The 13,424-nt window shown below is 38.4% G+C and overlaps 1 protein-coding gene across 1 annotated transcript in view; it reads left to right on the top strand.

Moving 5' to 3' along the window:
* NELL2 (neural EGFL like 2) overlaps nt 1-13,424 on the top strand; it is a 143,371-nt gene that overhangs the window by 95,939 nt on the left and 34,008 nt on the right. Inside the window, exons 14-15 of the mRNA XM_048943209.1 lie at nt 7,450-7,572; nt 9,589-9,684. Coding sequence (XP_048799166.1) covers nt 7,450-7,572; nt 9,589-9,684 — 219 coding nt within the window. The remainder of the gene's footprint in view (nt 1-7,449; nt 7,573-9,588; nt 9,685-13,424) is intronic.

The following is a 13,424-nucleotide window of genomic DNA, read 5'->3' as shown; positions in this document are numbered from 1 at the left end:
AATCTTTTAAGGTGGGATTTTCAAAATTATTTTGCATTTACATTACAGTTTTGCCATTGAAATCAGTGAGAGTTACAGATTTTCCTTTAGGCAAGAAAGGCTTATGCTAAGTTATTTAGAAAATCCTTCCCTTAAACGTTTCTGTTCAAGAAGGAATATACAAAATGGCAGACGTGGAGGAAGCAGAAGATAAATTAAAGCTTACTTTACTTTAGCTGTCATACTAAATATTTTTCAATATATTTCCTTTGCCTAACTTGTTGAAATGTGTAAAAATTCTCAGACTGCTATGTGAAGTAATATTGGCTAACTGTACTGTAGAACCTGCTGTAGGAAGAATTTGAGTATTTAGCAAAAATACATTTTGTTCCACAAAACTGGAATTCATTATTATAATACAGGATGAAGAAACTTAACTGGGTTTAAAAAGGATTAAATAATTTGTTAAAACATGATGGGGAAAGATGGAGGGAATAATATTAGTCCTGGAAGGATATATTTTAGCCATCAAATTGCCCATTGCAATGGGGACTGAAAATGACTTTGTTCCCCGTGTGTTCCAGAGATCTTAGCACTGATTACATGATGAATAGATATTACTGAAAGGAAGGGATGGGCCAACATTCAACCTGCCTGCTGGGCTTCTCAAGTAAAGTCTTTGGAGTCTGTATACCCCAATTAGAGGCATAAAATATGTTACTGGATTTACCGCTAATGGACAATTTGAAGGGACTTACAGCTAAGAGTTTCACATTTCTTCATCTAAGAGGGAAACCCAGAACACAAAATACAAAACAAGACAAAACAAAAAGAAAAAAAAAAAAAAAAAAAAAAAAAAAAAAAAGCCCACAGAGATCTTGTAGAAAGAACAACTGCATAATGTTTTGAAAGGTAGATTAAGTTTTGAAGTCCAAGCAAGAGAGTAAGAAAAAAACATCTATGCCCCTTGCAGGTTTTGGTGTGTGAAATAGTTTTCTTCAGATGAGCTGTGAAATGGTAAATCTTCTTAAAATGCATTTTCAAAATACAAGTGTTTGGAAGCAGGAGATGTTTTAGGGATGGATTTCATTATTACATTCAGTGTCAGGATTTCTCTTTTTGTGAAACATATTATGCATAAAGATAATATCAAGGTATTTAAACAGGTAATTAGTTAATCACGCAGTCAAAGCAGGGTGCAAGACAAGGTCAACATCATGGTTTAGTTTAGCTAACCTGTTCAATTGCTATAAGCATCCAACATCAGCATAAGCAGATTTCTTCTGTGGTCTAAGCCAGCTATGTATCATCATTTTTAAATGCTTCTTATGGTCTCCTTTTCTGTGTGTGACATCCATGAAGTCCTTGGAACAAAATCTCAAATCAGATAATCATCAGTTTTGGGATCCTCCATGTAGAACTGTTTTTACATAAACCAGTGTCCAACAATTCCAACTTTGTTCAAATGAAAGCTCTGACTGCACTAAACTGAAATAGTTCAAGCTGCACACATAACACACCAAAGTACCAGCTCAGTCCCTATCTGTCTCTGGTCTCCCCAATGCCACAACCACTTCAGAGCTTTCTGCAAAACACTCCTAACCTCACAGAGAGATGCAAGGAGAGTGGGTCTGTGCTTTCTCTTGTTCAAGTGTTTTTCAGCTGTTTTTAACCCTTAGTTAGTAACAGCCCATAATATAGGCTCCCCTTCAAACTACAAATGCAGTGCAGTCCTGGAACTATTTTTGTAATGGATATGAAAAGGATCATTGGATTTTGACTTCACCCTCAGTTTCTTCCTAAGATTATGTCAAAATTTTCTCAGTTTCCCTTTTTTTAATCACCTTAAGACCAAATATGGAATAAGTAAATACATTACTATATAAAATAGAGGAGTAGACATATGATGAGATGATGACAGCTGTTCTCCCTGAAGAACAACAATGGGCTAAATAATTACAGACAGAGAAGCATTTCAGAAAGCAAGATCATCTCTAAACAGACCTTGAAAATAGAACATGCTGTCCTACAGCTATTTTTATTATCAACATCATTAAGATAAAAAGTAGAAAAATTCTAGACATAGATTTACAAAAAAGAGTTGTTTATGCCTGCACTGAAGAAAGAAAACGAAGACCAGGAGAGGGATGAATATATGGGAATGGATGAAGGTGAAAATCAATGAAGTAACAAGATTAGCAATGAATTGACAATGAATTAGCAATGAAAATATTGTGGGGAAACGGATTTTCATATCCCCAGCTTGAACAAAGGACAGCTGCTGGTGGTCATTAATTAATGATTAATGACTTCTGTGTTAACTAAGATAAAGAATATGATGGCAACTGTGAGTGATTAAAGCTTGGGTTCCATTTTGCATTTGAATTAGGGAATGCCCATAGAAAAATGAATTGGGAAATACTAGAGTTGAGAAATATCAATATAAAAATGTGACTTAAGTATATGGGAATTGTAGCATAATCATTAATAATTTTATGCCTCTTGCTCATTGAAAATACTACGCATATACTAAGACAAGTAACCCTGCTAATTAGAGTTTAAACTGTCTAGTATGAAGTCTTTCAAGAAATTAACCATCTGTCATTTCTCTTATGATCCTAATGGAATATGTCTTCCAAACTGCCTATATAATTAATACTGATTTTTGTCTTGTACATTAATTATATGAGAAAAAGAGCTTGTAATTAAGATAAACTGTAAGTGGGCATTTAAGTGTGTTGGGTGCTGATAATTCAAGTGATGCATCTGTTGTCACTTTCACTGCCACATCCAATTGTCAGCTGATCACCACACTTCCATTGATTTGTACTGAATCAATGTGAAGGAGACAGGTGACAAAAAGTAATTTGAGTTCCAGAATTCAGAGATAGCATGAGGAGAAAATACTTAAAATATTCTGTTTGTTTATAAGATTTTAATTTAATTCACAAGCTCCTCCACTCAAAAATGGTTATCAGTTGCATGGTTTTACAAGATTACAAATGGAGAAGCATGGTTTTTTTTATATATGTGGGAGCTTCTATGAATTTCTATACCTCAAGTGGTTATTTTCCAATGCTGGTAGTGAATGGTTTAGGAAAACTGACGGCATTGTATCCTTTACCCACAAGTATGAGATGCAACTCAGTCATAATTCCTTTTCACTGTTGATTTGGATTCTATGTCAATTTTTTTTGCATAGATGTTTGCAGAATTTGAATGTGCAGGACAAGTATTGGGAAGTTGCAGTATGCAAGTGGGAAATGTTTCACAGATTTTCTGTTTATTTTTAATTGTGAAACGTACAGTGGGAAGGGTAGTGGCTGATGTTGTTCTGCACTTTGAAAATAAAAGGAGGAGGAGATGGGTGGCACACCTAGTGGTCAGCATGTTAGCTTCTACTAAGTTCTGCAAGAATCTCTGCACAGATAATAAAAGCAGTAGGACAGATCCCCATCTGCCATGTCATATGTCATAGGATTCAGTGGGTCTGTATGAGTTTATGCCAGCACTGCATCTCCTGAGGATGCAGTACTTTACCCTTCATAATCCTCTGAAATGACATCTTTGTCCAGGAAACCACATGAATTGTTCTGGAGTAGCAGTAAAGTAAAATAAAATTCGTCACTTTCTGTGCATATATGTATGTATGTATGTGTGTATAACTGATTTGTTGCACATCCAAATGCATGAATTAATTACATCATCACATAGTTTTTGTATCCCTTAATCCCTTAAATCATGCCAGTCATAACGATCATTCTGTTTTTGTAATGGATGTACATATCAACCCATTCTTACTACTGTTTTAGCGTAGGGCGGTAGCACATTTTGGAGGTGAAACTATCTAGAAAGAGATCATTCTAGACATAATTTATTCAATATATATAATGTGTTTGAAACTTCAGTTGGTTCTCAGAACAGAGATTTTATTAATGTTAACACCGTTGAGCAGCGAGTCCTGGCAAAATGGATTTTAGATCTATTAGATAATATAGCTTTAGAGGTAATCACTGAGACTAGTGCATTTGGTTTTATAGAAAGTTTATGCAAATGTGGGTGTGTTAATGGTTAAAATCTCTCTCCAGAAGTCAATTTTATTTCCTTGCCACTGTACTACTCCTACACTGGCCCTGCCCCATCATCATTTTGGTGTGCAGTGAAATAAGTATGGATATTTGTTAAATGTGTGTCATATTATTTCCTAAGAAGTTGCTTGCAGTGAATGACCTCACTTTTGATTCTTGGAGCATCAGAAATATATTTGGGCAGTACTGACATTTTAAATAATGCAAATGATGTTTCTATCCTGTTTTTTCAAACTTTAAAAAGTAGAAGAAGTCATATTCATGGTTATCCTTAAACAATTCTTTTATGAATTGATTTTTTGCTTCATAATGCACAGCCCAATCTGGTTCTACAGTTTCTAGATTGATATTAAAGATTGCTGAGCTCATTCCATGTCCTGTCTATTTAAGATGACTTTCTGAATATTTCAGCAAAATAAGAAGACAAAATGTTAAATGTGAGTTAATGAAGAATTATCAACCACCTTTTTCATGACAATCAAGTATTTCTATCTTTAATAAAGCTAGATAGAGAATTCTGGAAAAAGCTCTTTCTGATAGTCTCTTCAACGTTGCTACAGATGTTACGCCATACATTAAAAGAGTGAATGTTGTAAGGTGCTTTATGTGCAGGACTTTTCCCCTTCCGTATTTTAACCATTTATTATCTGTCCGTATCAGAGCCAGCCGTGCAGTGCAGACTGATTGCTCTGTGTGGTGCCCCTCAATATATATGGAGGGAATATGAAGAAGTATGGAAGGAATATGAAGTACTACATATAAATGGTTTTAACAGTGCTACTGAACCCAAGCTCAGATGAGGCAGGGTAACTGATCTAGGTGAAAGGTAAAACATTCCAATTCTTTTTTGATGACATTTTTTATTCCTATCATTTTAAAATGTCTGTTTCTGTACTTGTACTTCTGTGGCTGTGTGGTGGGCCCTCTTCCTGCCCCATAGGCAGACATCCTCGATGAGCTTTCTTGCAGAAGGATATAAAACACTGAAGGTTCACACAGCAAGTGAAACCAAGAATATTATCTTTGAATTCAGGCTCAGTTACTTAGCTGATAGATAGTTAAATTTTGTTTTTTAAAAGGTTCATCTTAAAAGATTCTTCAGATTTTATTAGTCTACAGAGTAAATGTTATGAAGATACATTCAAGGGTGACAGTTATCTTTTTTATTCTACAGAGGCCATACATCTATGCGTATGGTCTTTGAGGCCCAGGTACTGCAAGGTGGACTCACCCATATTGTTAACACCTGGCTGTGCTGGAACACCATCAGCAAACTCGCTTGGCATGGGTCCCTCATGGGCTTTCAGAACTGTTCTGGGCTTAAAGCTGCTCCTCTTGGTGTCAGACCGTTCTCAGCTGCTTTTCTCTAATATACTCTTGTCCACATGAAAGAGCTGCTATGCATGCTGGGGATGCTGCTGCAACCCTAAGGCATGAGGTGGATGGTGGCATTTCTCATTGAGCATGATACTTAATTTGCCAAATGCAGCGATTTGAGCTGAGTTTATCAGTGTGATGTATTGCTGTATATACCCCCCCCTCCTGAGATCCCAGAATAATGTTTTTGCAAGATATTTTGGCCTGCTGAGTGCATAATGTTTCTTACATTTCCATAGCTATTTTCCTTTCACACGTTACATAAAACTTTTACAAATGAGAAAGCAGTGTATATTTTATATTTAAATGGCATATTACATATAAATAATATCATGATATTAACACAAACAAAGCCAGAATATGATTACAGCATAGATAATACTTTTAACCTCATTTGTATGAGCGCGACATTCTTTAATTTTATGACTGATCTAATATAAATACTACTTCAGCCAGCATGAGAGATTACACTGCGGTGGGAGGTTGGAGTCAAGTATCGTAACCAGATTTGAGGGGCTGGATCATTTGTGAACAATATCAGTTTTGGTTATTAATGCTGAGAACGAAGTAATTATTTCTCACGCTTCAGGGCGGAGGCCTGCAGCCTCAGCTTGGCTGTATCCAGTGGGGACTCAGTCCCTGTATGGAACAAGGACATCAGGATGTTGCTATAAAATAAGCAGAAAAATCCTAAACCAAAATAAAGCAAACTAAAGAACCCCGTGAATTGTTTAAAATTGATTATTTACATTTTGGTGATTTTCCTCCTGTTAAACAATGGGTATTTGTTTTGCTATAGGACGCTTTATGTCTACTGATGGATTAGGGATGTGCCATTCTGCCAGTTTTATACTCCTGTGGTTTATGGCTAGTATTGAATAGCAAGTCGAATTCTTCCATAGTGATTTGCAAGTGTTAACAAATTCATTTTCCTGACAGTCCTGTGGGATATGCGCAGACTTCAATTCTTTATTATAAAGCAGATGATTCAGAGCAGTGTGACATAGCCAAGACAAGGGAAGAAAGAGCATCTAGTTTCAGATTTAAGACTTGTGTCGTAGCCAGAACTGCCGTAAGCTGCACTAATAAGATTTGGTAAAACCTGGACAGAATGGTGGCTATGAAAGCCTCAAATGCAGACTAGTTCATGTGTGCTGATTCAGATTATGTAGCTTTATGTTCCCAAAACAGTTGATTTTACCGAAATTAAATTTTTGGGTACTCTGAGACTATTTATGTTTGAGTAAATATTATTGATTTAAAGAAAATACACGGAATAATTTCAGAAGATGGAAGCTTTTTATTCATGATACCTACAGACTAAGATACTGCATGTTGAATATACTCAAGCAATTCTTCTGACATTTGGAAAAGATACTTCAAAGCATCTTCTTTTGAAATTGCATTTTCCATTTTTTTAAAGAACCACAAACTAAAACATTAAAATGTTCACCAACAGAAACACTTAGATCATGCTTCTTTTATCCCTCATTCTGAGGAGCAGCCTGTTCTTTGTTTCCTGGTTACTTAACTCAACTAAAAGTGAGTAGAGTACACACTGAAGTGAAGGAAAACAAGGACTATATTTTGAAGTCCTGACTTCTGCAAACTGTTCTTGCAGCTTGGAGTGTGTGACTTGCACCACTGGTCATCTTTCTGAAGGAAATCCTATGAATCCCATGCAGGATAAACCTGCATGTATAAATTATGCAGTAGAATTATTATACGGATCTTCAGTATGTTAGCCAGTTCTTTGACAGATGTTTACGAGAACCGTGTAGTCTATGTGAAAAGTGTAATGATGGTAGTTCCCCATTAATGGAAGTGGAGTTGTGCTCCAACACATTTCTCACATAGAAGTATGTGTTAAAAACACATAACCTAATTACCCCATTGTTTCATGTTGACATAGCCAAGTTATCACTAACTACTACTTCTCTCTTATTAAAAAGCTTCTGTGTATTTTAAAACTTGAAGAACATCCCATTGTTCTTTCATTTTCTAGAGCATGATGAGTGTGTAACAAACCAGCACAACTGTGATGAAAATGCGCTATGTTTCAACACCGTGGGTGGGCACAACTGTGTCTGCAAGCTGGGTTACACTGGAAATGGGACTGTGTGTAAAGGTAAGTGGCTGAGAACCTGGGGATTCAGCATTCCTTGAACTCAGTGAGGTGCTTTGCTAATACAAATCTGTTGCCATACCTTGAAGAAGACGGGCAAAATGCTAGGCTAGGCATTTAGGTCTTGCACCTACTAGAAGATCTTCATAGGTAGGTACACAGGGATCCTGCATATGACTGAGTTCATAGTGATTTGAGGATGGCGCATAGACTTGGTGGAGACACAGTGCTGCTTTAACTTCTGTTGTATTTCACGTCAGAAGGGGTGATGCTATTGGGCTCAAGTCCCTGGGAGTCCTCAAACTCATAACACTGAATGGAGAAAATACCTGATAACAAAAGTAGTGCAACTGCAGGGAACTGGCTCAGATGTGAGAAGCGGTCTAACTGCAGCAATTGCATACCAAGAGTTCCCACTTTATCTGTTAGGTGTCAGACTCCATGGAGCCTCAGTTAGCATTGATAACAACACATAGATTCATTCTGCTGCTGTGTTAAGGCCAAGCCCAGTATTTCTCTAATTGCTAAGCTTGCTTTATGATCTTAATGGTGTTTTTTTCTTCACCTGAGCCACAGTATGATTCTTCTAAATATTCCTAACATAATGACCCATCTGTAAAACATCTTAGCATCGTCAACTCCCAGCCAAACACAGAGAAAGAGGGAGAGATGTGAGAGATGTCAGTAAATGACCCCCTTTACACTGAGTTCTCTCCTCTGGGAATGGGAAATCCAAGTTAGCCTGAGGAGGTTCAAACCACAGCTGCTCCTCTCAGAAGTGTCCTTGATCTTTGAACTCACAGGTGAAGGTCTGTCAGCTCATGAAAAAGTAATTGGGATTTCTTTGGGTCGAAGACAAGGTGCATAACCCTATAGCACTTGTGTTTCTTGGTCAAGAGCTCTGAGTGTAGATCTTACATTTCACAGGACATGTGGCCCCACTGCAGCAGAAAACTGCACCCTTCCTTTCTTCTTTTGTATTAAAGGAGTGTGCAGGAGAAGTCTCAGACCCTATTGGAAAGTGTCCTTCTCTGCAGCCCCAGCTGTGGCGTAGGTGTCCTTCAGGCAGCGCATCATCTCTGATAGCTGTGGCCTCCCTTCTCTGGGCCCCCTTGCACCAGCATTCCATATAAGGGTCTCATCAAGAGGCTGAAGCCTCAGAATGGAGACCTGGAAGGCTCACATTCCTAATAACCCTGACTCAGATGGGGCTGCAGACCCCATCCTGTGGCTGGTTACACATGCAGGGCCCACTGCCCCCAGAGCTGCACACTTTGGACTATGCACTCAACTCTTGTTTTTTGTTGTTTCGTGTGAGCAGAGAATTGCTCATTCCATATTGCAGATCAGAGCAATTAAACAGCTGCTGTGTTGTATATCAGAACCAGTTGCATTTTTGTGCCTGCAGAGAGATTTCTTTAGTGCATAACTATATCTGGAGAATGCTGAAAAGCCTAAATATTCATAGCTATATCTGGAGAATGCTGAATTGCCTAAATATGTGAGCGCAGCTTCTCAGATTGCAGTGTACCAACAAACAAATCCAGGGATTGGCTTCAAATTGTAAATGGTAAATGTTTTTGAGTTTTTCAGAATCTCTGGAGGCAAATGACTATCTTCCAATTTAATCTCTGAATGATGGAGGAAGGTAGCCAGCTGATTCAGTGCTCATTTGTGCCTGCTATGCTCATGCTTTTATTTAGGATGCTAAGAACAGTGTTATCCTAAGAAGAGTTCATTCACTGCTTCCTGGTGCATAGGAAGGAGTACATATGTAGATTGTTGCCATCGTATGATTTACTCTAATCTCCTGTAGCTTGTCAGTCCATCTGGCTAATGAGGCAGGGGGGCTATAAACAATCTGTAGTGACCTCTGTCCTTCAGGGGAAGCAGCCTCTGCAGTCAGTGCTGTGAGGATTGTGCTGGTCATCAGACTGTGTCTCAGTCTGCCGGGGCTTGGGGACACCTGTGTGGATACTGAGGGTAATTTTGTTAATTCTTATGCTTTTACTGTTCCAGCATTTTGCAAAGATGGGTGCCGGAATGGAGGAGCCTGTATTGCTTCCAATGTGTGTGCCTGCCCACAAGGCTTTACTGGCCCCAGCTGTGAGACTGGTAAGATTTTAATTGAATTTATGGTGAAGGAAATCCAAGAAGGATGCTGGAGGTAATCCAAGAATAAAGGAGAGTTTTAAGTGTGTGCCCTAAAAGAGGAAGCTGCTGCTACAGTGTTACTCACTTTTCCTATATGCCTCCCAAGTGAATACATTACAGGAGTTCTAATTAGAAGCACATGGACTGCAAAAATGAGAACACGAATTAAGACGTCTTGGGTTTTGATGTTTCATAATTAATAAGATTATTATAGAATTGCTTTTCACCTCAAATGGCCTTTATTATCTCCTGTGAATGGCAGATAACCCAACATCTAGAAATGAATCCCAGTAACTGATTATTTCTGTGCTGCAAACATGTCTAGTTCACTTATAACCTTAAGTGGAGATTTCTGCATCAACTCAGTGTTTTTTACTCAGTGTAAGGCAGGTTTCAGTTTTCCTGCTGCTTTTCCTTTCTCTTGCAGGCATTCCTTTCTCTCCATGCTGTCCCCGAGGATGGTTGTACAACAAAGCCTTGTTTTAGAGCTTTATTTTTTAAGTCTTGGATCTACACAAATTACAGCAGCAGGCACTTTGCCCAGCAGAAAATGTACAGTGTTAATACTTAGCATCTCAAGTGCTTGTAAATAATTTCTCAAAGTTCAAATGAATAATTTCAGCACCTTTATTTATTGCTACAGAATTTTTAATGCATTCTAACAGTATGTGCCCTCAGGAGATAAAGGGAGAAAGCTCACTTAGATTAATTGGCTTCAATATGCCTAATAAAAGGGCAGTCTGCTGCCTATGATTGACTATTGTTGCCATTCTATATTGCCTTCAATAAATCTTCCAAGCAAAGGAAAGGAGGTCATCTGAGCAAGTATTGCTTTTGTCTGACTTGTAAACATGTCCAATTTAATGAAAAACACAGACTGATCCGAATTCTGTATTATCTGGTCCATTTGAGAGATGAGAAATGTGATTGTTTTCATTCTGCTGTAGTTGAAAGGATATCGCCACAGTGCACAAGAGGGGTGCTGTGTGAAAAGCAGCATTCTGACTGTTGATCTATTTCTAGAAAAATGTCAAAATGGCAAGTTTTCAAGTATTTTTTCACTTTTTCACAGCCTAGAAATAGTATGGTATAGGATATCAAGGTCTCTTCAATGTAACAGTGTTGTTTTTTTGCTTGGAACAGTTTGTTTGCTAAGATAAGGCTCAAGTATTAAAACAGTTACTTTGTTTTAGTAATATTTGCTTCGTCTGTTCCTTGCAGCATCCAGCTGTTATCAACTAAGCATAACATCAATTGTTTCAAGGACCAGATTCATCTTTTCTAACTTTTTTTGCCTGAAGTGTGTAGACTACAAACCTCCTTGCTTCAGTCTCTTTCTCTAGTCAAAATTAACATCCACTATCAAATGGGAGATCTTTGTGGATTGTCTGAATTGCCCCCTGAAAGTCCTATTTCTGTTCTCTTCTTTAGAGGAGAAGCCATGGACACTCTTCCCAAAACAGAAAGTTCAAAGGCTGACCTAGATTTAGCTTCTGGATATTTAGACTCAAAGGCCCTTGCAGGGCAGCAAGGCTCTTGGCTTCACGGCTTTTTCTTTCATCACAAAACTTGCAGGAGGGCAGGCAGTAGGATTGGATGAGATCTGAATGTCTTTGTAAGCCTCATACTATATTTTCTGAATACCTGATCTCAATATTTATCAAAAAGGTTATTATGCTACTTTTGGTTCTGATACCTCTGAACTAGTGATACTATTACAATGATTTGGAGAAAGTTTGGCTGCCCCAAACCAGTTTTGTTGGTCAGTTTTGCAAGAAGAGACTACTCTGTCCTGGTGGAGGTCCATTAGACATCTTATTCGTTGTTGCTGGTGAAATAAATCATGTTAAGAGTTCATTCGCATGGGTATAAGTCTGGTCACCTCAGTTGGATTAATGCCCAGGAGTGGGATTAGAATAAAATTAGACATAGATTTGAAACCCATACAGTCTGAAATACCTTCAGAGTGACAAATGGAAAAGATTTTGTGTTCTTTCTGATATTGCAATGCTAGAAATGTGCAGCCATAGAGGAAAATCTGAGCTTCAGACAGTACATATTCATTTCCAGTGAATGTGGCAGAATTTCCTGAAGGTAGTTTTTGCTAGGCTTGAAGTGATCAAGACATTCACATGATAAACAATTTATGCTGGAAGCTTCCCTTGTTGAACAGTCACTTTTGTAAACAGACATCTTTAGTTGCAATCACATACAAGCAGGAAGGGTGACTGATGTAAAGATGCCAAATCTATTTTTAAATCACATATTACTTCTTTCTATTTATGACACATATTTAAAAACTGCTTGTTAAAGATTTTTGGCATTTTTCACTTAAAACATGTAGTGTAATACAAATTGTCGGTAGCAGCTAGACCTATCTAACAATTAATAGGAGATTGAATCCACAACCCAGCAATAACCTAAAAAACACAATCACCAGTCCTTACTGTGTACTTCTACAAAAGATGATTTAGTAGATCATTTCTCAGAACTGCAGCGAGGATGGGGTAGAATGGGACCTCTGGAGATGATCGTGTCCAATCCAGTTGCTCAAAGTAGGGTCAAACTGAATGGGTTTCTCACAGCTTTGTCTGGTTGGATTTTGAGTATCTTTAGTTGGAGTTTTCACAGTCTCTCTGGGGAACCAGTTCCAGTGTTCAGTCAGCCAGCTCTCCAGGTATTGTCTCAACAGCATGAAAAAGAGGGGATGTAATGCTCTTCCTGGTGCTCTTAGTCTTATCTTCCACAAGGGTACATAACTGGCTCATATTCAACTTGGTTTAGTGCCTCATCCCTTTCCACATCCTTTCCAAACCCCAGCTCTGCACATATATTCCCTCTCCGTTCTTTTTAAAACCTGAAAAGGATGATGTTGTCCCTTCCCATTTATTTTCTATGGAGCCAAACTTGAATGTTACAGGGCAGGCCATTGACTAAGAACACGATGAAACCTGAGCTGAAATGGCTGGGATTGCTGTATCCCAGAACATTTCCTTAAATATTTAACAAGGCTGTTTGGCAAAAGACCTGACCTGCTTCCTGGTGCTCTTGTTGGTAGGGGACATACTCTATTCCACTGTTCATCTATCAAAGCTGCCTTTGGGAACAGCTTGTAGTAAAGGATCAGACCCTTTGGCACCGGTTCCAGTGAACAGCTGATGAACTGGAGTTGGCTGTTAATGTGGAAGCTAAAAGATACAAACTGGAAGTTGAGTTGGGCCTACTGGTGATGTGACTGACAGCTTTCTGAGCCTCCCAACAGAGGGGGAGAAGCAGAAGCAGGGACTGGACAGAAGCAGTGAGTAGGAAGCAAATTGCCTGCTTTTGATGGGAGAGTTTAGAAATTTTCTGATGAAATTATCCTGACATTGAAATGTGGCTTTAGGGCATGCCTATTCACCCAGAGTACTAAGCAGCTTTCCTGATTCGGGTAGAGTAGTACCAGAAGTTTGCACATGTTCACAGGCATAGCTGTAATTCTTTTCACCTGTCAACTACCATGAAAAGGGTCTGTCAAATTCCCAAACACAATGCAGCTTTTGCAAAGAAGCAAAGCTTTGTGTGACTAAGTGCTGTAATGGGCATTGCATTTCATAAAGTTTCCTACTTCCAAATGGTTCTTCAGAGGTGTCAGCACTGTGCTCTCTATAATATGAGAATGAGCATCACTTAGTACTTTCAGTCAGACATTGTTTTCATGA

The sequence above is a fragment of the Lagopus muta genome, chromosome 1, assembly GCF_023343835.1.
Source record: "Lagopus muta isolate bLagMut1 chromosome 1, bLagMut1 primary, whole genome shotgun sequence".
In the NCBI taxonomy this organism is placed as follows: Eukaryota; Metazoa; Chordata; class Aves; order Galliformes; family Phasianidae; genus Lagopus; species Lagopus muta.
Note: the sequence above shows the minus strand (reverse complement) of the source record. Positions and strands in the feature narration are given on the sequence as shown.